Below are 25,000 nucleotides of genomic sequence, written 5' to 3'. Positions count from 1 at the left end.
ACTCAGTCCAACGAAACTTCCACAAAGACGAATGTTGTCCAAAAGAAACAATCTTTAGGGACCGCTCATTATGATAAACCTCCGAGTAGGAAAAATATTCCCAAGTTTGATTGTGAAAACCATCAAATTGGCGATGAAGTCGACTGATAACATTATAAGGGGTGTGGTTGACAATCTACTTTAACAATATAGAAAGTTGCATCTGATACAGCCCAGATTTTCCGGGACGTGATCACTGTGGATGAATTCATACGTGCCAGCCAGACTACTTGTGCCTGTTTGTATCTATCCCGAAAACACTGTTTTCATTCCAACACTTTTTTAGATTGCCCTAAGGGATTTTTTATAAGGATTGGTGGTTTATATACACCTGATAGGAAGCGAGTTTTCGCTATGTAATTTGGGATACCGGTACCACTGAATTATACAAGAGATGTGAACCATATGGAAACAGTTCAACACTATGTTATACTCAACCCACTTCCCGTTTGCCGTGGACCAACTTTCTGAAGGATTTCAACAAACACATGAATAGGGATCAAGTGCGGCATTATATTTTTCCGCTATCAAGTTTTCTGATTGATGTGCTCCTGAGATCAGTAGGCAGTCAGATGGAACCAACATGTGTAGGTGTGTGCTTTTAGGCGTACCCCGAGAGTGTGCTAGAATCCATTTTTGACAACCAGTTAACAAATGATCCGCGGGTTCCTTTGACTGATTGGTTACAACAACTTGACTGTCATATAGCAGCGAGACTACTCAAATGAGTACAGAGCTGTTTATACCAGGATCTACCCACTCAGTTATGTTTTACAGCTTCTAGGCTCCTTGAATCATTTTTCATCTGAAGAATGTGAAAGGACTGGTAGATCAAGTTGTGATCATGAGGTTGGACATTTTAATACTACTGAGTAATTGGTAGGAAACCATCGCAGCACACCGAAACAACTGACCAGACAGCTTTCTAAGCTGTACAACTGCACAGTCAAGTCTTCCACGTGAAAATCCCCAAACAGTTCTGCTGTTTGGTCCCCTAGACTGTCGCTTGCCGCAACATGCAGTGTCAGTGAACTCGCCGTCGGTAACAGATCCAAGTCCGAACACTTTATCGACTCCGGTTTGTTGATTGTTGGTGTACACTCAACAAATGTCTCGTCCAAACGACCTTGATAGTACAGCAGACTTTTGAGCATTGTTCCGGTCTTCTCCAGAGTCTTGAAATCCGGTATGACCAAGAATAGATGAATAGTATTGGTCGCTGCCCCATCGGCCAAAGGTTCTACTTTGGGATCGATTTCGAAGTTGTACTAGAGAATAAACAAAACACAGATGGAAATGGTGGAGATAGTATTCAAACCATACAGTGTTTATTCAGACCCATGATCACAGGAACCTTGACCCAGAAAGTTATAAAGCTCTTGTATAAGTTCTCTTAACTAACAAACTGCCGATTTGTTTTCTCACATTAGTCCACAATAAACTGCAATATAACAGGAAAATCTGGTTTGGGTTTCTGGTCAGAGAAAACCATACAAGAGACACTTCCTGTAAGGGTTGACAGTTAAAATTGAACTTCTCTGGACAGCAAGCTTAGGCAACGATCGAAATCTGGCCGCCGGATTATAAGAGACCCCTTCTAAGTTGTACGTCTGCAAGTTATCTTGCAAACACATGGAAAATCTTCGTTCGCTTCAAAATTAACGTAGGCTGGTCTTGTTTATTATGTTGGCAGATTACGGTAACAAAAACAGCTGTTTGACTGTGGAGCCGAATCCGTAGACCACAGAATGGTTTCTGTGGATCCTAATATTTGTTTTGAGGAACTGCTTGAAAGGGGACATCTTTGGCGGAAGAATGCCCCATGTAGGACTGAGAAGGACGAAACCAGTCACGAGCTGCGGAAGGTTCTTTAGCAACCATGTGAGTAGTGTTCTGCCAAGAAAATGTACTGAAATATTTCGAACATGGTACCACCTAAGACATGAGGCGACCTCTGTGCAGCACATTCAGCCGATAGATTCATTTGAGTCCCGCGGTAAAACCAGACTGGTGTGCAAATGAGTGCAATACGCGAATTTCATACAAACTGGGCTAAAGTAGAAAGTAGAGGTTTGGGAATTTCGGAGACTGCGCGTACCTGAAGACCCCCAAGAAACACGAAACCGAACGTGGGCTGTCAAACAGTTTTCTGTGGGCTAAAGTAAAAAGCAGAGCTTTGGGACTTTCGGAGAATGCACCTACCTGCAGATCCCCAAGAAACACCAAACCGAACGTGGGCTGTCAAACAGTTTTCAGCAACTTCGTGTGCATTGTCCTTTAGAGAACCTAATGCATGCATTTGTTGCCAGTGTGGACTGTTATCTTACTCGTCCAAACATGACTGATTGTTACCGTGCTGAGCATACATGTCAGGCCAAGCTGGACCGAATCAAGTCAATCCAGCTGATTATGAATCTTAGTCAGAATTGAGGTGCGCTGTTGGCGAGATCCTCGGAAAGTCGAAAAAAGTCACCATTGTCACCTTATCTGGGTATGGACACCAGCTGGTATCTTCAGCTTCACGTTTTGTTCACACTCACAACCACACATGCCATGTCATTCGAATTGTCGGTACTAAACACCAGCATACAGGAAAATGGGGTATCAGGTAACAGCGTCCTACATTACCAGTTACACAACTCCGTAAAAATCGAAAATCAACATTCGTCTGATCTTTAAGAGTGTGATCGAGTGACGAAATGTATTGACTCATTGCGAAAAAACCGTCGCTTGTCAGTGATTCCAACTACTTGTCGAGGTTCAGAGGTTCACCAGTTTAAGTTAGTTTGAAAACAATTACAAAATGAAAAACGCCTCGAAATGTTTGCGTATACGAGTGTGATAACACCACCTTTCGATGCTTACATTTGAAGTGATCCGATTCCCTTGAGCGGAATTCTCCGGGAGATTTTAGTAAGTCTTGCGAATGTTGTTTCAAAAACTAGTAGAGTAAATGACGATATGTTCCAGTGTCCATTCAAAAGTGGGGCAAAAACTTAGACTTGAAACGTCAACACGTGTACGCTGAAAGCTAATTGTTTGTAAAAGTTAATCAATCGGTCATCTTCCATGGGAATTTGTATGAATTCTGGTGGGCTTCCCGTAGACTAGATTACTCCATCAATGGGGAAGGCCAGGACAGCTTTTGTCAACCTCCGGCACCAATGGCGCACGTCAGTTTGTCTGTCATTGGTTGAGTACACACTATGACGGTGAAACCCATACTTCTTTATGGATTAGAAACGTGATCTTTGTGCACAGAGGATGTACAAAAGATGTCAGTGTGTGACTCTGTGCTTTTGAAGCATTGGTCGGGTCTGCTAGGAATATCGGGTTAGCAGCACTGCGTACTCTAGACTGTTTGAGGAAAAGTGGACTTTCCCCAGATGAATGAGTTACTCACGCTGCACAAGTTTCGCCGGGTAGGACACGTGCTTCTCATGCCAAAGGACGTTCTGCCTCACAGAGTTTTTTCATCCATCCCTGTGCTGATTGGAAGTGACCAAGAAGTGGACAGTGTATGACCTGACAATGAGGTATGAAGAGACTGGCCAGTAAAATCATTCGGGTCGACAACTGTCGCTTCCTTGGATGGGGATCAGGGGACTTAACTGATCATACTGTCATCTTCCCAAGCCCTTCCAGTTTTCCTTAATAGTGGCTGAATTACGCAGTCAGTGGAGCTTGTGCACCAAATCTATTGCCCCGTTTCCTGAACTAACTGATCATACCGTCATCTTCCCAAGCCCTTCCAGTTTTCCTCACCCAAATCCGTAACAGCTGGAACCACAGAATCCTTAATACAGAGTTTACAGCTGACAAACTGGAGTTAACTGAACTTCGCGGAATGTCCTCATCTGAAAATCAATCTGCCTTCAATGAGCCTCAACCAAATCTATAGTTTGTGGTAATGCTCTTCGATCGAATGTGCTACACAGAGGTCATCTCATATTTCATTTGGCACGAATATCGAGATATCGCGATATAGTTCCTTAAACGAACTGTATTTACAAGGCTTTTGAGAATTTGTTGATAAACCACATCCGTTTTTACCCATCCTGGAGGTCATCGAATAGGTGTGTTTTCGGAGTTTCCATTTGCTTGGTGAGCCCTAAATAGATCAAAACCGGTCGTGGGCTGTCGAAACTGTTTTAGCTAGTAGTTTCTTCAAGCCGGCTTTCTTTATTTTGCACAAGATATCATGGCTTCTAGCACCATTGGAAATACCAACCTCCATGCCGCCGGGATCGTCATGACAACGGAATTTTCACCACAAAATGTGACTGCTTGATAACGAATAACCGTTGTTGGGACACGGTTTTCCAGATTTCATCGAATGAGTTATATTTTTTGTGATCAATAATTAAAGCGTGCTAGATATCCCATCTTGCTGATGAAGTACTACCCCACTGGTAGTACACATAGTTAGCCTATGACATACGAGACGAAAGTGCTTTCTCCACTTCAGTGGCATAAGCTGGATGAATCTCATTTATCATATTCGAATGGCCTTTGTACATTGTGAACTTGTGCACAGCTAATCAACATATCCTGCATTTTCGAACCCGAATATCGAGGACTGACACTACATGACTTTCATCCCGATGGTCATGGGAAGGCATCCACCGCACATACTCATCGGCCATCGCTATTTGTTTTCGTTACAGCGATCGGAAAAGTTGGAAAACAACAGAGGAAGTTCGTATTTAGCCTGGTCAATCGACTAGTTCTTTTTGCAGAGATCCTACGCTAAATCATGCCTGAAGACAAATTTTCTGTCTACTTGGGGCGCCCCGGATATATCCAAGATAATGCGTTCATTTCCCGGCTTTTGTTGTTCACGGGGTACATTTAGAATCTATGATTAACGAAAGAGGTGCTGAGTTTTACCTCGTTTGATAAAAACGATAGCATGCATATATAGAACCTGAAGGTCGTTGGAATTCTGTTCAAAATTGGCAAAACTAATCATTTGAAAGTTTGCTTTGCGCATATTTATTTTTTTTATTTAGAAGGAAATATCCGCATAATTATTTGGCGCACATAGGGGGGTAAACGGTCATGTATCTATGAAGGGGAAAGGGCCAGGAACCCAGCGCTTAGCTACTACAGTACTACTATAGTACAGCTGAAACAAAACGAGGGACCTTTCAGTCCACACTGCTGATGTCATCAAATCCGTTTAGTTGAACAAAACAATCACTGAAATTCACTTTCTGTAAATCGACTGAGAGCCAGTTAAGTCAGTGGTCTTAAATCCGATTGGCCGAGGGGTTCCAATCAACAAAAAAGCTGAATAAATTGTGTCAGTGTGGGGAAAACTCAAGAACATAGCACGATCTAGCGAATATACACTCATTTGCAATCTAGTTTGGTTTTTCGAGAGGCTCACCTGGAACCCGGCTAAATTTCTGAAAACACCAAAACGAGGGATTCAGCTGGGTTCCAGGTGAGTCTTTTGAAAAACCAAATCAATTTGCAAATGAGAGTATATTCGCTAATTTCGTGCACTTTGGTTTCAAGTAGAACATAAGGTTGAGGGAAACCCGGGGACTGCGGACCTACCTGATGAGCCCCAAAAAGGCGAAACCGGTCGTGGGCTGTCAATGGATTTTCAGCAACCTTATGAGTAGCAGATTACAAAGATATACATGTATCGCGATATCTCGAATATCGTAGCAACTGAAACATGAGGCAGCCTGGTGCGGCTCATTCAGTTGCCTGAGAACATCATAAACGAGAGATTCAGCTGGGTTCCAGATGAGTCTCTCGAAAAACCTAGTTAGTTTGCTTATTAGTTTATATTCGCTAAGTATGGTTTTACTTTTCAAACTCTCGATACATGTGAACCCAGGTGATTGGAGAATTAACCAATTAACCAATTAAAATGTACTGTTTGCTCAGTAATACCGAGCTATCCTGTTTGCCCCAAACCCATGTGGCAGTGCGAACTTGCCTTGGTCCCGATGACAGGTTACGTCGCTTGCTGTAAACAGACAAAAGGAGCGTACAAAACTGCAAGATGATTTTGGATTTTGTAGAAAAAATACTTGTACAATGTGATATTTCGTCTCTGCCCCATATATTGTATGGTTTAGTTCGAAATATATATCGCATATTCCATCTTGGTGGCGTCGAAACCAAGCCGAGGAATTCTCTCTTTCTGTATTTTCTGTCCGCCCCGTTTAGTCTTGATGTCGTCTTGACCGTCAGCGACTCATAGGCATTATGCATGACCTACGTATACGTCATTTAGATGAAGCCGTTAAGGAACAACTGAATAAAAAGGCTATTTTGTGAAAACTGTTTAGCAATGTGATTGGAGACAGATCGATGACAAAGTGCATGATGAACTTTCCGCGTTTGTCATGGGTAATCTTCAGAATGTGACAGAAACGAAACCCATAAACGTGAAAGAAGACACTTTATTACGGGAACCACAAGTCCAATAACATGTGAATTAAGTAAAAATGAACACCTGGTAGTGGGACCGAACCTCATTCTGGATTATTAGAATGATGGAGAGATCACCAGCAACCGTAAGTTTTATAAATCTAGTCCAGCCTCAAGAGCATCATCTCTGGTTAGACTATGATTTACTGACATGCACGAAGTCCCTTTCTACCTTTCATCAGTTTATATCCAGCTAGTGTTCGAATTCTCGCAAAAGAGTCAATAATGGTCTTAACAGACTTTGGTCAACGGTCTCTCAATTAAATGCGTTTTAAATTAGGAGTGAACTTCGACTGTGGAATTATTATGTCGCAAAACGTAGTTGTCGGTAGCTCAGCTTGTCGCGTACTCGCTCAACACGTCAGAGGTCGGTGGTTAGATTCAGCTTTGGACCTGCCTTTCCGTTCATACCAGGCGTACAAAAAGGCAATAATTCGTCCAAAGCAATGCCCTGTTTTTTACGATGTGACTCACCAGTGTACCATACTCAAACTCGAGGTCCCAACTCAGTTTCCCAATAATCCAAGCTGATGCAGCGATACAAATCAGGAGGACACCCAAGCACTTCACCTCACGTCGCATGATCTTGCTCACTTCCAAATGTTCGCACAACTACCTCGTTTGGCAAATGAGCAACGTAAAAAGAAGCTAAGCCTCGTAGGGGATGATCATGCCAAAAAGAACTAGTCATTGATGGTCGGTGTGTTTCAGCATACGGATACGCTGCTCACTGACAACTACAAAAAGTGTGGTGAGACAAACGCACACGAATGTGCAACAAACGCTGACTTGGTTCTACTTCACTCGACAACCTCCTTTAGAAAACCAGTATGTCTGGAAGAAGTAAGCCACAGTGAGCGTGATTTGAAGACTGTCAACACTGCGAACCGATTGCTTTCATGAATAACAGCCTCGTGGTTTAAGCTGGGGTCGTGTGTCTAACAGATTGGATCAGAAGAAAGATAACAACAGATGCAGTATACAATCCATACTCTTATTAGGTGCATTCATAATGGATATTAAACACTCCTTTTTAGGTTTATGTGAACGACTTAACCGGCAAACCTACAATTTAAAAAGAAACATGAGTCAATCGATGTGCAAAAGGCACTAAGGTACAATTTTTAGTCAGGTACATCTGACACCCAAGAGCCATTTCCTGCGAGTTAGTCCCAATATGTGTAGGTAACCGAGACTCACTCTCCCTAAGTAGAGTTATCCCAAAGCTAAGCAGAAACAGAGATAAGAGGAACGAAAAAACAGATACCCTGCAAATGTCATGTGGGCATTACGTCCACGATTGTGTAGGACAAGGTGGCCTAAAACGCGTGACCTGAGCACTTGATACAGCGGTGTTCTACGACTAAATTACATGGTTCTAGGACCGGTTAAAGACGTCAGACCGTTAAAAAACCATATGTTCACAGCGATGGAGACTTTGAGAATCAGAGCCGAATCCACTTCCTTTCTTTATGCTCAACATCAAGGTAATCCTTTCTGTTCTGTCCCTTAATTTTAGTAGCCACCGGGGCGCAATGGCTCAGTGGTCAGAGCGCGAATTTACTAATCAGAAGGTCCGTGGTTCCAACCTGGCCTGTGCCTCTTGATTTCCCATGTCTACTAGGCTTACGCAACCTGGCAGTGTCCCAGACCTCGCGCTCCCTTCTGGTGGGATGACAGTTAGGCACCGAAAGGTTGCTACATCTGAACGGTTTTGGTAGCCAAACGCTTCGCCTACATTCCACAGTACCCATCTCTGCAAGTACCTACTTCCTCACTGACTGGTACTCATTCCAGAGTTGGCTCAGCGGCAAGGACAGTAACTTTGTGAATCATTCTAATAGTTAGCTAGTAGGGGACACTTCACTTTCACATCCTCAAGCTGTGAAGCGAAACTTCTGTTCCTACCTGATGAGTCCCAAAAAGAGCGAAACCGGCCGTGGGCTGTCGACGGATCTTCAGCGACCTTATGAGTAATACGTTACATGTATATACATGTATCGTGACATCTCGAATATCGTAGCGACTGAAACATGAGGCGGCCTGGAAACATCACAAACGAGAGATTCAGCTAAGTTCCAGGTGAATCTCTCGAAAAACCAAATTAGTTTGCAAACGAGTGTATATTCGCAAACTTCCGTTTCGTTGGCTGCGAAATCAGTTTGCCCTATCCTAATTTAGCGTCATCTCATTCGGTTTGGTATTCACAGTCTGCTAGAAAAAGATATGATGGCGCTTTCATGCGAACTGCACGACATGGCCTTAGACATTTTGAAGCAGACAGTCATCTGGATAACTCTAGTAAACATCAAATTCTGGAGACTGTTATCTCTCTGACTGAGTGAAAACATTTGCAGCATGGTAAAACAAATTAAAGTAGTTCTTGTGTGAACGTTGTTTACGTGGATGTACGTGAGTTCCCTATTTCTCATGCGATTCGGTTAGATGACTTTTCGGGAATTCTGAAAATCTTCCCATTACCATCGGCGTTGCGCGCTGGATGCTTTAAGAAAAACCACTTTCAGTCCCAAAGAATCGCTTTAGTGGCCTAAACGGAAGGCTGTAGACCATTGGGAAAGATCGCGTGGATAATCAATCGTGTTCATCAGGTTACACCATGGTGGATGACACCTATGTTCCGTCACTTATTTCTACTGTCAGGTGACTTAAAGCACTTTTGAGCTGGGCGGTCTTGACTGTCAGTGTTTTGAACAGCTGCCCTGCTAGAAATCGGAATCGATTAGTCGGCGGGGCTTCAGACAGGTGACATCGAACGTCTCTATCCCCTGACCAGTCGAAAGGAGCTTTTTTCTAACGAGCACTGTACCCACCAGTAGCGTTCATGTGTGCGCGATTGGTGCTTGCTGGGGTCGACTCGTTTTGGGGCAGAGACCTGGTCCGTGCTTAAAATCATCCCCTTGAGCTCCAATTTCTGCAGCAAAGATAGTTAGAACCGTGTAACCTTGAGGCAGGTGTACCTGTTGCGAAGTGGTGCTTTACCAAACCGATAAGGCGGGATCAACAGAAAACTTGAATCGGGACTCACACCAACAAAAATATATCAGGCTAAATTCTTCAAGCCCTTTGCACCAAATTAACCAGTGCTCACGTGTCATCTACTTTGTATGCCAACTGACTAGTTACAGACCATTGCACAGGGAAGCAAAACTCTCATATGCATCTCATTTACAAAAACTGAACATCCATCTTCTCTTGAACACGTCTACCTGAACTTTCCTGGATACTCATTGACTGTTGCTCAAACCCAAGCAAATGCTACAAAGTGACTCCACAAATACCGCAATCTGTCTCTCTTTTCAAGGGACAGGAAGTGAATTTACAAGAAACCATACTACTCACATGCCTCCCCCATCAGTAGTATCACCGTTACACCGGTAAGTCCAATGAGCTTCGAGAGTCCTATTAACCGTTTCTAAACGCAGACTTCCGGTTCGCATAACCGATTTGATGCTTCTCAATAACAGTAAAATAGCATGATACTCAGTCACTTTACGGAGTGGCGGACCGTAGCTTGTCTGTTTTACTTAGCGTTTCACTTGATCTCTGACTACTCATGTTGTTCGATAACGCATATTGTTTCACGTATACTTTCATGGGGACAGGTCTGTTGCACTTCTCATTTACTCTTATCGGCGCATTTATACTTTGTTGATTCCACTAAATACCAATGCTCCCTGGGGAGTTCCAACCAACACATTTAGACCATCGTAAGCACCTACCGCTTAGAACTCTTCAACGTCAACCTGCCGTTCATACGCGTCCGGGTACAAGCAGTTTAAGAACAGTAAAAAAATATTAACGACAGTATATGGAGGACAAACACTGCCATAATATATAAACTTATTGTATCAAGGTGGTACGCAATAAAGTGGCAATAAAGAACCACATCACGTGGTCCCGTGTCGATCAGCTCCCCTAATGAGGACCTCTGAGATGGAAGCCCACTCATTTTGTGAAATTGCTTTTTTCTTTGAGCTACTTGTGAAGTGTTAGTAACATGAAGATATTTGAAATAATTTCAATTCTGATCCAGCCGTAGGTGATAACTGTCATTTGACACAGCAACCAACTTGCGGCCGGCAAAAGAACACCCGAATGGAAATCCCGTTCTTTGGAAAAACTAAGGCGATAACAAGGGAGACGTCTTCTTTTGTTTTCAGATGACTCGCTGGATCTTTTGTGCACTCGGTTGGACAACAACTCTGTTCAGTGGACCATGTAAAGATATTTACCACACTAGACTTAATAGAAAGTAAAAAATTCAAGACCGGCTTGGTCAGCCCGATTGGACTACACCCGAGTAGTCCAGCCGTTCAGCTGACATGGACGGGATAAATAACAGCTCACGTCTAAGCTTGAACCCGAATTAGGAGTGGTGATCAACTTCAAAACAAATCTCAGCGAAGTGGAATCCTTTGCCTTTATTTAGATTTATCAGTTGGATCCAGCTAAAATCAGTTGTACAGCTCTCTAGCTAACTGTGAAAGACTAGATTTGAAGATGATGTAACAACTATTGTACTTCAAAGTATTTGCTCAGCTGTCCAGATTGACTGCCTTGTAATGTCGTTAAACTTTTCGTAACCTTATCGGTGGACTAAACATAGCCATCACCGCGATTCCCCTTTTCTTGCCGCTTACAAGCCGATATTGCAAAGTATGTCATTCTGCTTGAAAGTGTATTGTTTTTTTCTTGGGAGAGGTTCCCAGACGGCACGAGGTCAAGTTATATTGGACGACAGTCTTTGATACCATGTATTTTGCTTATTCATTCTCGAACGTGATTGATTCTTCTTACCCGCTGTAGACATCGGGGTCGAAAAAAATTCAACTACGTTATCCCCTGTTCCAAATGCCCTGAACTTTTTTGCATTTCTACTTTCAAGGCTCTCACCCCATTCATCACTATGGCAATCAACGACCTGGCAAATTTCCAAATAGTGGAACTTAACTTTTCTGGTTTCTAGTTCCTTTGGGTTCCACTTCGTTGAAAACGTACACATCCTGCTTATTGATTTCCCGTCCAACAAATTATTTGGTTCCTAAGCGGTCATGAATTTTACTTGATTCATATCTTCTCTGTCTTCAGCTTCTGTTGAGATTTCCTGACCTGCTTCAGAATAGTTTCAAACAAAACCTTCGTTCACTGAAAAGTAATTGAAAGTCGTATCATTTCGCTGATCTCAGTTTTGAAATATCCAAGGCAACTTCATAGGACATTGTCATCGTGTGATTCCGTTCCGGGGAAGCAGCACTAATATAGGCGAATTCTCGCCAGAATAACGTGGCCTATTGTTCAGTTTGAAAACCAGTTGTTGAGTGAATGGCGAAACGAACAGCCCCACCGTGAACCGTCCACGACGAACCGTTACACAGCTTGTGATATTCCTAGTGCTAATTACCCCTGTGAATCAACGGCGAACAGCGGTGACTATTCTTGGTTTCTGAATACGCATGGGTAATGTGACTTCCGCCCGTTTACTGTGATGCCGTTTTTCCCCGGTTTCGTTCCTCCTCAGGGTCTGCTTATTCTCCAGTGACTGACGTCAATATCCCGTCCGTCATTGCTGACCAGTTCGTCTCGGTTGTACCTACTCTCGAGTGTCCACTCTGACAGGGAAAAGGTCGATCGGGTATCGAACTCAGAGTTCCCGGATGGTAGGCAAACGCGCCACCTACTACACCAGCCTGACGCCCGGGGCGGTTTATTATTTTGTATTACCCATGTATCGTATCTGTCGTATCTATCGTATCTGGTGAGATTTGTTTTAAACGGACGAAACCGCGGAAACTGACGTGTCACGGACACGAATTGTCGCATCGCGCCGCCAACCGAAAGACAGTCCCTCACATCAGAAACGTATTGATTCCTGCGCCGTAATCTCTCTATACGACCAACTCACACTGTCAGACTGCCCCTGTATAAATCCGTGCTGCGTCACTGACTATTTTCTGCTCCTGCTGATTGCTTCATTATTGATTGTATGTTCACTTGATTCATGATGCTTACTAATCCGTTCGTCTGTAGAACCAGTTGCTGTCAGTCCTCAATACATCATCACCTGCCCACGTATGTCTGCTCCTATTGACTACTGGATACGAACTGCGTACAATCTAATAGCCGCAATCATCCTGTAAGATCCATAACCGCCCGGATCTTACAGATAGTAATACGGTTGTTTTCAAAACAGTGGGCTTCCGCGGTAATTTTGAGGAAGTAGGTATCCCCTGAGTAAACTGTGTTCTTCGTGAATGGAAAGTACATATCTCCAGGCCGGATGACCCCCATACGGTGCCTACTTCGTTTCGCACATAAAGAAATCTTCCGATGGGCACAACTAGTGCTGTTAGACCGGTAGAAACACACCGAATGGAACAGGATCACGAAAGCTCAAAAGGATTTTTGCAAGACCAACGCAATCAGGATCAGCCGACGTCTGATGAGCAAGCGACTTTTGCGATTCTGGACACAAACTAAATTTGTGATTGAAGATCACATGATTTTTTCAGTCTACCTCTCGTATGTTTCAGGATACGGTGAACTGGATTGGGCTCGAATCACGTGTTCATCATCTAACGTGAACCGTGTAACTCATCAAAGCTAAGTAACCCGAGAGTTTAAACACACTGCAAAGAATTAAGATACAAATAAACACAGTTTTTTTTCAAATCACAGTCACAGGTTGGGAAATGCTCGTGCTATGAAAAAACAGAACTTCACAGTTGTGTAACATTATTGTCATTGGTCTATCACAAAGTAGTAAGATTTGGGGCAAAATGAGGTGTCAAGTGAACAGATTGACTGGAAAGCTTAAGGAACTCGTTGCACCTGAGGAAAAGTCCATCCTAAGAAGCCGATCAACCTATGTTGAATTTCGGGCAGTTATAAACAACGGTGGTGGATTGAGCCCCCTCTGTTGCTCCGTAAACAGATGAAGTTGCTAATCGATCAAACAGTTGTCCTGTCCAAGTGTCCAGAATACAGATCAAAGAGTCTACTCATGTGTGCACGCTAGTTAGTTTACTGCTGTCTGCTTTGTGGTCACGCTGTTCATGTCTGGTGCTGTCGCAAGGCTCAGAAAATCCCTTGGATACGCTATTACCGGTTTCAGACTTCTTGGATCTCACCAGGCAAGCACAGCCTTCTAGGTTCTACATGGACATAAATTGTGCGCTAAATACATTCATTTGCAAAATAATTCGGTTTTTGCGGGAAACTAAACGGGATCCAGCTGAATCTCTCGTTTTTTCTTTTCCAACTGAATGTATTGTAGAGGCCAAAATTCGAAATGTCGCAGCGTACTGCCTAACGGAAGATACTACTCGCAGGGTTTCTGAAGATTTTTAACAATTCAAAACTGATTCCTCCCTTCATAGGGATCAACAGGTAAGTGTAGTTCCTGCTACTCGAATGTCCTCAGCTTGAAGTGACGAAACAAGTGTAAAACGAAAGTAATTTTCTTGAAGTCAGTCAATGGAATGCTTCGATAGTATATCTGGACAACAGCTAAGTAGTTTTTTACTATCTCACTGGATGGGAACACCAACGACCTACTGTCATATATCCTTTCAACATAACAATGTGCGAACTCAATACCTACATACGCGGCTGAACAATACGTAACTTTTAACAATATCAGATTTCTTCACGACCTACTTCCTCACCGACACTGTCCAATTAGGGCAACAAGATATTGAAAGCTTCGATGTCATTATCTAAAATTCGGATTTACGTTGATCTGATTAGTTTAGAATGACAACTATGCTAAATGCCAATACTGTGGTTTCGACGATGCAGTCAACTTTCAACCCACAGTTATGTGAATAAAAAAATCCGTTATCTGTCGTAATTTCTTCGGAAAGAACCTCGGTTCCCGCATGGTCATTTTACGAACTCTCCTCGTGCTAAGGCAGTCTATCTGTTCAGCCTCACCAACGGTAGCTACTCTTGCTGCATGGAAATCTTACAGAATTATTACATCGGAAAGCTGTCTTGACATTATACAATCCCACGGACCATTTCACACTGTGGACGTGGGACATTGCGCATACTTCGGGTGATAAATCGCCGCTATAGGTCACACGACCTACATTCCAAAGCGGATTATAAACTCATTCACTTAAAATGCCGCGGACTTTTGCAACTCAGAATCAGCTATCTTGAAACAATGTTCTTTACACGCTTACGGTTTTCATGAAGCGGCGGCGTATCAACCCACTATCCTAGTCTTACCAACGTTTTTTGGCGGTTCGATCGTCCCTTCTGATGGTGTGTTCTAATCAATAGATATTTCGTCCTTTCAGTGCGGCCATTATAAGCTGAAAAGCCGAGAAGCACAGTGCAGCTAGGAATGACCAGCGGCACGCATCTTATGAAACTCACAATTTCGGGGCTCATATTGATGGACTCCGTAAACCTTCTTCCACACATCACAGACGGAAAACCTGTGAACAGGTCGATAATTTGTACGAGTAGGTGAAAACATTCATTAGTGCCGTAGAACAGGTTGATGTTTTGTACTCGAGTAGGTGAAAACATTCATTAGTGCCGTCTCGACGAGCACGGCATCGGAGTCGTTGAAACTAAGCCAGCGGTTCTTGACCGAGGTTTTAAGTGGTCGACGGAGTTGTAGGATTTACCTTCACATCACCCTGGTGCATAGTCTCCAACCCGAAACCTTTTCAACAGATTCGACACTCTTGAGATCATGGTGAAGTAGTTGAAACAGTTGGTACAGGTGCCAGTGGCCCAATATTATTGTCTTTTATTCTATTCGTGGAAACAGAAGATTTGATGCATAATTCACAAGTACTGAAGCCTATAGGCAACGAATTTTTGGGAACGCTCAACTTAACCAACTATTCTGCAGCTGCTTACTTATTGACTGGGACATATTTGCTTGCTGTTTTTTTTGCTGAAGACTACTCTCTGAGGACGATACCTAAAGTTGAATTCCGTATGGGGCTGATATGAAAACGTTGCTTCATGAACAATCAGAGTGGCAAGCGGTGAGACACTCTTGGCTAGGATGAGAAATACTTGGAACTTAAGTGCAAAAAGAATTCTAACGTCCATAGAAATTCCATCAAATTCCTGTCTAGCTGTCAACTCGACGAAAACAGTACCATGCTACAGATGCTACTCCAGAGGGGGCGCGCCGCCGGCTTCTCATATCAACTGTATGATGTGTAGAAGTTCTGAAGCCAGTCTCCTGGGAGGCATTCTCTGCGATTACCTCATGAAAGCTGAGAAATTGTGAAGAGCCGCGAGGTAGCCTTGGTACGACAAATCTGGTTGGGTAGTGGTGCTAATATCACCATACAGATCAAGCTGGATAACGTTTAGCACTAGTTATCCATTTAAGTGTGTGTGTGTGTGTCGGGCCACCAGACCCTTTTCGCATGAACCGCGGGTCGCAACTGTCTACTTGTCTTCACTCGAAATAGCAGTTATGGGCCACCAAACGGCTGTCCACCCTGCGGTCTCATTCCCTCGGGTTTATACCAAGGACAAGGCGTTCAGTTGGAGCGCAAACCGCATGTGACATTGCCTACTGCGCGCGGAATTCATCCGTGTAGTTCGATGTGAAAGGCCAAATTGAAAACGAATGCCACCATATCTGACCCTAACTCGGGTTGCACCAACATATTGTACTTTGAACAGTCAGAAAATAGTGCCTCAAATGGCCTGATACCTAGAGAATCGCCACCCGCAACTTCTCCTGAGCTGTAATAGATTACCTCAAGAGAAAATAGTCCTCAAAAGGCCCGATACCTAGAGAATCGCCACCCGCAACTTCTCCTGAGCTGTAATAGATTACCTCAAGCGCTTTTCCTCATTGGAACACTCTCCGTCAGTTCTGATTTCCTCTTTCCAGTTCACCGAGAGCCGAACGAATAGCCATCTGTATCAAGTCCATTCCTAAAGGGGTACATTGTGAGCCACAGATTTCAGGGTTACGACTCCACGACGGACTGATGCTATAAAAGCGACAAAAACGTGACACCTTACTGGCAGCTGTTTATGGGGTCGAATCAACCGTATCTCCGCGATCATACGAAAACTTGCCGGTTCTTATTAACTTTCAATTCACTGGTTTTTCTTTAAAATGCCCCTGCCGGCTTCTCTTACCGAAGTGGTTCACAACTGTGCGTGACATCAGGTCGCACTACGGGCTCAGATTGTGCACCAAGTTAAAAACGAACATTGTGACAAGTAGCTGGTATACATGGTCACCGTTTTGTGGTGGACAGGTTTGAATAAATATAGCGTCCTAACCCAAAGAACAATCGACGATTTTATCAGTCCGCTACTCAAATATGACTCATGCTGTGAATGGAACTTGTGCTTTGAAAGGGTCAAGGTTGCGCTCCGTTCAGCCGAACGCGCACTAATGAGACGATCAGTAAGCACAAGGCTGTCCCGATCAGGTTCTGTAAGCATCAACATAAAACCGGTACCTACAATATGGACACGTTCAGAAGTGTTTGATACGGACAGCTGTTTGTTCCTATTAGCATAATAGAAAAATGGGTCATCTATCCCCGTAGATATCATCTAATCCTGACTGACTGCTGCTGCTGCCTGAAATGAATTCGAAAGGGAATATTCCACGGAACCTTATGTGCCTGAATGCGCAGCAGGCGGAACAATATCCATTCTTAGTTTCAACGGGGCAGGTACTTGCTTGGAGTCCCGGCTACTTTGGGAAATAAATAAATAATCGTTCAGCTGTAACACCCTTTCGGTGCTTAGCTGCCATGCCACCCGGAGGAAGCACGAGGGCTGGGATACTGCCAGGTTGCCCAAGCCTAGACAGGGGAAGTTGAGAAGCAGAGGTCGGGTTCGAACCACGGACCTTTCGATCGGTAAATTAGCGCTCTAACCACTTGGGCCACCTGGGAAATAAATAGTGATGAGAGTTTGCGGGTACATGTGTATTATCAATCTGCATCAGAAACAATCGATGGTATGAGACAATCATCTACAAGTTTTCTTAAAGTGGGGTTTTCCAGGGCCGCAGCAACACGCTCCTTGTCCGCCAGTTGCTTGTTAATTTCCTCTTCGGAGATGTGTGTGCCCGGAGCGATGGAGACCTTAATCTAAAAGGAGGAAATACAGCTAATGTATCGTTTCACTAACAAAGAACTGTAAACAGGAACATTCAATGAACGGGAGAACTGTACCCGACCACTGATCTGGGGATGTGAAAGCAGGCAAGTGAGGGCGAACAGATGTTTGATATGCCACACCGTGGGTAACGACCCCACGGAGTTGAACGCACAGTCTATGGGTCAAAACGAGCGAAACCCGGGTGACATGCGGGTCGTTTCTCAGCGCAGATTAACCTGGCTTGTTGGTCAGAAATCATGTAGCTAAGGGTACGACGAATAACAGCAGCTACCACAGACAACTTAGAATGGGGAGAGGATAGGTGTACGCATGAAGTTCTGACTTAACCAGTGAGTGACATCGTCCCAAGTGAGCCGGTGCACATCCCACTGGCAGTCTAAACTTACCTCTATACGTGTTGCTGCGCTCGACTAGAGCCAACGTGAGCTGAATTCGCTGGTAATTATTCGCATTAGTCACAAGCTTTCTAATGGCTGAACAGAGAGCCGCGGTTCGATCGACCGAAAAAGAGAGGCTATAAATGCGTTAGGAGACTGAAGGAAATGTGTCAGACAATTCACAGAGAGACCTATCCCAACCAAGCCCCTTTGTTGTCAAACTAGCAGTTACGATTTGGAAGTCCCTGAAGAAAAAAAACCAGGCTACTGGACAGCATCTTGGAAATACAAAACCAGTCTTGACAGCATTTTGACCTCTGAAATTACACGGCCTGTAGAACACTAGACCACCGGCGTTTGTATAGCGATTCCCAAGGAAAGATGAGTCTAATCCATTTGGGGAGTAAGCTGTCCAGAAACCGAGTGTAAGAAATTCATGAATGGAAAACATCCGGTCCCAATCTATCAACAGTAATCAAGAATCGTTCAGCTGTAACACCCTTTCGGTGCCTAGCTGCCATGCCAACCAAAGGAAGCACGAGGACGGGATTCTACCAAGTTGTCCAAACCTAGACAGGAATAGTTGAGATGCAGAGGTCGCGTTCGAACCACGGATGTTTCGGTCAGTAAATTCGCGGTATAACCACTGGCTGATTAGAGCTCCACATAATTCAGTGGTTAAGGTGTAAATTTACTGACTGGACGGTCCGTGGTTCGAACCCAACCCCGGCATCTCAACTGCTCCATTGTAGGGTTGAGCAACCTGACAGTATTTCAGTCCATGTGTTTCCTTTTAATGGCATGGCATCTAGGTACTCAAAAGGTGTTAAAGCTGAACGATTATCTATTTTATTTTCTGAATAGTGCGTAACAGTCATTCACAGTTTGAACGACGAAAGAACGGATGATAAATGTGCTTCGCTTAGAACATGAGAATGCACTGTTCTTAGTGTCGTTGGTTTTTAGAGAAACGGATAACATACAACCGGAGACCTCTTGTGAACATGAGTAAATGAAGTGAACCTCGCAGACTTGAACAGTTGAGAATTGCGAGAAATTTGAGAGGTATAGGAGAGACGGTTGCACCAGTGTCATGTTGCCTTGGATAAGAGCCAAAAGAACAAATCTGTGGTACCTAGTAGAAATGTCCAATGGAAAGTGGCAAGTTACGTGGGAAAACGATGGGGCAAACAACCCACATGCTCTCTATTTTGTACTTCACAAACGACGAAACTGTATCTAGTTTGCGGCTTACACACTCGCAGGTGGGTGCGTGACACAGACTGGTCGGAAGTAAGAACTGAATTACATTAGGTCACACTAGAAGGGTCTGATTACGGAAGACAATCCTATACTGCCCGAAAACTACTGAAATCGAAGTCGCATTAGAGAGGCCGTTAAGGATCTGGGTAAAAATCAACTACCGATTAGAATCAACGACTGACAATGCTTGAGTATTGCCGCGAGTGCCACAAGCAAAAGCAATAAACCATCCAAAACAACCAAATAGCATTGGATATTGCGATGTCCCTCGTACTTCTGCACTCATCTGTTCGTGATACATTTTTGTCTTTCCTGATTAATCAGTCTTTTTCCGTTACTAGGCTACTTGGTACCAACGTTGCCCTAAGTCACCAAAGCGCTGCACGCCAGTCGCGATTTGTGTGAAAACCAGCAATGAAGAGACAGAATCTTAAAACTCCTTAACTTGTGATGACCTTTGTTCATTAGGCTCGCAGCTTGATACTCCTAGTGTTTAAATGCTGCAGCAACTGAAAATTAAAGTTGTGTAAGATCTCACCTTGAATCGACGAGGTAAAGATCTGGTTAGCTTGACTTTGATCGCCAGACCAATCAGTGTGGCCAAACTGCAAGCAGGAATGGTTGGGGTGAATTGGATCGAAACAAGGTTTTCCGAATCTTTCACGGAGACGGCGGTTTCGGAAACCACACCCAATGCCTCAAGGCTATATGGGTGTTCAGGGTCACGCACTTCCCGAATGTGTTCTAGAAGGATAATAGAATATAGAACGGAACCAGTAAAGCTTAGCCAGTCATGATTAGCGACCTGTGCAGCTTATTAGCATTACACGCCCTTGAGTTAGAACCAGTGGGCAAATCCAGGTCTAATTCAAATCACTGGCTTATCGAAAACCATTAAATAAAAAATGGGCGCGAGTAAGAAGGACAAACGCTTATGTAGTACAGTGTTAGTAATATCACTTCGCATCCAACTTTTAGCCTGAACACCATAACCAATGGTGTAAACAGCTGATCTATCGGAGATAAGTTTCTGGAGACCACCTGGTGTAGCTCGGTAGTATTGATCTGATTATTTCACTAGACCTGCGCAACACTTTAGGCAGATCGATAACCAAACACTGAGGCCTATCGAAGATCTTCCAAACGCACAGGCCACGCTTCCGATTCATAAAGTGCTACATATGGAACCTCATCATAGTACATTCCGAAAACCGGGCTGGCATCAAGTCGTTGCCCAAAAGTGCCAGAAGTTTGCAAGCGCCACCATTGTCCTCCCGATTCAGGAAGTGAGAGGGAGGACATGACATCTCAGTGAAATATGACCAAGGGTAGAATTGTCTGTTGGGACCTGACCGTCCTAACAGATTCCACCCCTCACGGATCCACAGGAACTCATGCAGCTGTTCAAATAGTCGAAATTATCTGCTGCATTTATTGGCACATCTGCAAGCGTGAGGTTTGGGTTTGATCAAAAACTTACGTTATAGTAACACTTTGAACCTCACAAATGCAAAGTGCATTCCAAACCAAACTAGAGGAGCTGGTTATTAGGAATGATTTGCATTTCTAAAGAGTGTGATCTGAGGGGAGTCATACCAACAGTGTGCTCAAAGTCGGTGAGCGAACGTGAATGCCGGACGCATTGCGATCGTTCATCAAAGTGTTCAGCCTGTCGTTCACAATGACGTCTCTGCTAATAAATTCAGGTCCCATCCTTTTCGGAGATCGTTTGACTGACACTCACCCGACTCTGACCAGATGGGACAGGGTGCGATTGCTTCCCGTTGCAAAAGCTTTCTCCCTTTCTTGGACTTTTGCAATCAACTGCCGTCCTTTGTCAATCCTTTGGCTCTTCATTATTCGGCGTCTGAGGCTTTTGTGCGCGCAATGGCAAGGTCTTCCTAGGTCCTATCATAGCTGCTGATCGTGACATGATCCAGTGTTTACCAAGATGTGCCATCGTTGTCGGGCAAACGGCTTCAAGAGCTATGAGCATAACCTTCACAATCTACAAATCATCGCTGAAACCAGCACTAATACCATTGTGCCTGTCGAGTTCCCGGAGCTTCAGTCAAATCAACTCAACCACAGTGACGCTTCGCAGTTAATGAACTGAACACCTTTCACCATTGCTGAGGAAAAGCGAATAGATACACAGGCCCGCATAATGTCGTGCTTAGAGTCAAGTGGTGTAGTAAAAATGTACAAAAACCTCGTGTCAAAGCACAACACCGGCGATTGCCACATGGTCTAATTTGGTCCACGCTGATTCAATGATTCAATAGCTGCAAGATCGGGTGATAATTTCTGGTTGCCAAGACAGAGGGACAGGGTTTGTTCGAAATACCCCATCTTGGACCTTTGACTCAAAAGTCTGGCCCACAAGGCAGTGAGAAGACGTAGGGTTTGTTCGGGGATCCTTGCTACAGCTACTGACCCAAAATCTGAACCGTGAGACAGCGTTGTTAGGCTTTTCTTGCAGGAACCTTCCGGAAGACAATAGCTTAGTGGTTCTGGTCCGAGGACGCAGGGAGTAAGGCACAGTTATTTGACTACCAATGCGACTGCATACAGCAGGTATGTATTGAGTAGCACCAGACTCTAAGTCTAAAAGTATTTTGGCCGTAATGAGTAATGGATCGGTGATCACTGTTGGGCGGTTGGAATGTGCAGTTTTTAGGGACAACCACTCCTAAATCAGCCTTTTTCAGCAATATCACTGCTCCCATCAATATGGACATGCTGGTCGGCAAAGGTGACACTTTACTGCCTTCATTCTCCTATCCGGCAGGACGGCACAACTTCATTTCAAGACCGATTCATACAATTTCTCGAAGAACAGGGACTGGTATTCCTTTACCCGGCCCTCTCGGTATGCCTGAAACTTGTGGAACTGAGTTCCAGCCAGATTAGCCCACTGGAGCCGGACCACCACGAGAAGGTGGCTGATTCAAGTCAGATCTACGAGAAGCTCTTGCCTGAGTTCATCACATCAAGTGGTGTCCGACAGGTCCACATCCAAATTCGTCACTGATACGATCACGGAAGACTCACTACCAGCCTCTAATGCCTGTGGGGTCGTAGTGCTCTCGAGGCGTCTGCTCATAGACATCGAGTACGCAGATGACGCAGCTTCTCTGGGATCTGACCCGTGGTAATGCAAACAATATTAAATCATCTAAATAATTCTGCCTCGCGGTTTGGTATGCGCTTCACACCTGCAAAGTGTAAAGTGCTACTGCAAGACTGGGTGGGCTCGAACCCTAGCCTCATGCTTACTGATGAACCGATTGTTTACCTGGGCTGCTGTATCAGTCCCGGCGATCTCGCGAAAGATGATATTTCCATCCAAATGGGGAAGGCCAGAGCAGCTTTTGTGAACCTGCCTCACCTGTGACGTTGGCGTGACATCAAGGGTTGAGTTTGCAATGCTGAGGTGCGCTCCATATTACTATATGGATCAGAAACCTGGCCGCTGCGCTCTGAGGACGTCAAGACTTTCAGCGTTTGACCATCGATTTCTTCGGAGCGTTGCCTGAGTCAGGTGGGAACACCGGATCAGCTGAAGTACCCAAACGGTATTCGGGAGAAATCACTCACCATCGATGATCACACTACATAGGTTGAGCTGGCTTAGCCACCTGCTGCGCATGCCAGTCGACATTCTTCCTCGAAGGGTTCTCTTTGCACAACCGTGTGAAGGGTGGACGAGAGCCAGAGGCGGTCAAGCAATGACTTGGAAGCGAGGTATAGAAGTCATTACGAGCAAACTCAGCTGAGCTCGTTATGGTCGTCTTCTTTGATGGGGATCCCGAGACGGGCCGCATCAACGGTTAGAGACATTGTCAAACATGGCCCAGTCGCTCGCTCAATGGCGTTTATGCATCCAAGCTATTGCCTTCAATGCATAGCTATCTTCCCAATTCTCCCACTTAACAGTCGACTGACAGTTGTGTACTTATGCACTAATTTATCAGCTCCCGCCTCCAATGCGCAGCTACCTACCCCGCCTCCCCGAATCATTTGTGAACGAAACAGCTACAACCACTGTACGACAAGTACGCTGTTATTACAGCTGACAATGATGATGATGCTGATGATGAGGTCGCTAAATCTGTTTGTTTGAAAGTGACACAGTTGCTGCGAAATACAAGTGGTCTCAAAACTGACTTGCAGATCTCAGCTCGTCTACTTTCAAGCAATGGACTCCTCATCTCGTGGTGGCGAGTGACGAACTACGAATGGAGTACGATCATAATAGATTTCACGAGATTCTCAAGGATACATATGGAGAACACACCAAACACAATAACGTGTTGAAGCTTACCGAAAACCTCTTTGGCATCTATGGGCTCTCTCAGACCGTCCCATGCGTTAGCATGTTCAATGTAAGCGAAACCGTTGAATTTTGGCGTCCGTTTAGGGAGCTGAAGAACGACCGGGTTGGCATTCATCCAGGTGAAATAAACAATCAGCAGAAGGCTAAAATAAGAAGACGATAGATGGAGTGAATGGTGAGGTAGCTTAGTAGACAACCTTTGTCAAGAATGAAATGATAGGAGAACAGCGGCTGCCTGCGTGGCAGCTGAAATAAATAGGTATGTCACGTTTGTGTGCAGCATGTGATTCACCACTAATCGGCCGGTAACTCACTGTTGTTGGCAGCTCCTAGCACCTCAGGAACAAGTGTATGGATTGTCAAGGTGGCGACCGACAGCCTAATTTAATGTGTTCATGGAGGCATCGAACCCGAAGTAGTCAGATGCTAACTCACAATGGTACCTGGGTCACATCAAACGTTTTATTTGGTGCAAAAGTAGCATGCATGCAACCCAGTATTCGGCTTTCGTGCTTCCTTCGAGTTGCATAGCAGCTATGCACCGAGTGTCATGGAGGAATGTGTATATGTTGGATGACCACTAATCACACGTTGCAGATTTGTAGAAGTATGAATAGGAGGCAATGCAAGGGTTGCGAGTGGCGAACAACATGAAGGTATTACAGATTAAGCGCTGCTAATCTAGAGACTGATTACACGAGGTGCCTAGGGCCTGTAAATAAGTCCACTTTGGTCCAAGCCGAAGACTTTGTCAGCTTAAGACGTGTATTACGGTGGTCCCAGCTGGAAAGGCTAGTCATGGCTTCGAAGACGTAGACACTGCATATATTTGATGTCCTCGGAGAGAGATGGAGTCGACTACCAACGAATTCGTAGTAGCGATTATTTCATAGCTTTTGAACACAGCAAAAATTCCTTATATTTTCATTGCTTGGCTAACTCTAACGTTTCACGCAACGTAGTGATTAAGCAAAATATTTGTCGCCGTAGTTATGATCCTGTTAGACAGGACTCCACGCGGATCCCACTATACTACCGCACGTTTTAGGCGCTGCTACGGCCGAGAAGCCTGGCCCGCTCGAGGTTGGCCCAAAATTCGGGACGCTTGCCGGTCCGGCATCAAAACCGGATCTGATTGGTCAACAATCTGGACCCAACAGCTAATCATGGCCCAGTATTGGCCAAATGCCGGTTGCCAATGGAGCTCCAGGACGCGTCAGAAATTCCAGAAAGTTATAGCCGCTTACGCTATATATACGAAGCGCTGTACAACTGTTCCTGATTTCGTTTTGGGCGTTAATAGACCTTTTGCACCTTTGGTGTTTGTTTTGACGTGAACGCTAGCTTGGGAGGCTCAGACCGAGAACTAAGCTGA

The 25,000-nt window shown here is 44.5% G+C and overlaps 1 protein-coding gene across 1 annotated transcript in view; it reads right to left on the bottom strand.

Annotated features, from left to right (window-relative positions):
• T265_13292 (hypothetical protein) overlaps positions 1 to 23,810 on the bottom strand; it is a gene marked incomplete at both ends in the record, with an annotated part of 39,254 nt that extends 15,444 nt beyond the window's left edge. The window contains 4 exons of the mRNA XM_009168133.1: positions 954 to 1,307; positions 6,967 to 7,104; positions 19,825 to 20,030; positions 23,614 to 23,810. Of these exons, the coding sequence (XP_009166397.1) occupies positions 954 to 1,307; positions 6,967 to 7,104; positions 19,825 to 20,030; positions 23,614 to 23,740 (825 nt within the window). The remainder of the gene's footprint in view (positions 1 to 953; positions 1,308 to 6,966; positions 7,105 to 19,824; positions 20,031 to 23,613) is intronic.
• Positions 23,811 to 25,000: the final 1,190 nt, after the last annotated feature.

This window comes from Opisthorchis viverrini (assembly GCF_000715545.1).
Source record: "Opisthorchis viverrini unplaced genomic scaffold opera_v5_52, whole genome shotgun sequence".
Taxonomy (NCBI): Eukaryota; Metazoa; Platyhelminthes; class Trematoda; order Opisthorchiida; family Opisthorchiidae; genus Opisthorchis; species Opisthorchis viverrini.
Note: the sequence above shows the minus strand (reverse complement) of the source record. Positions and strands in the feature narration are given on the sequence as shown.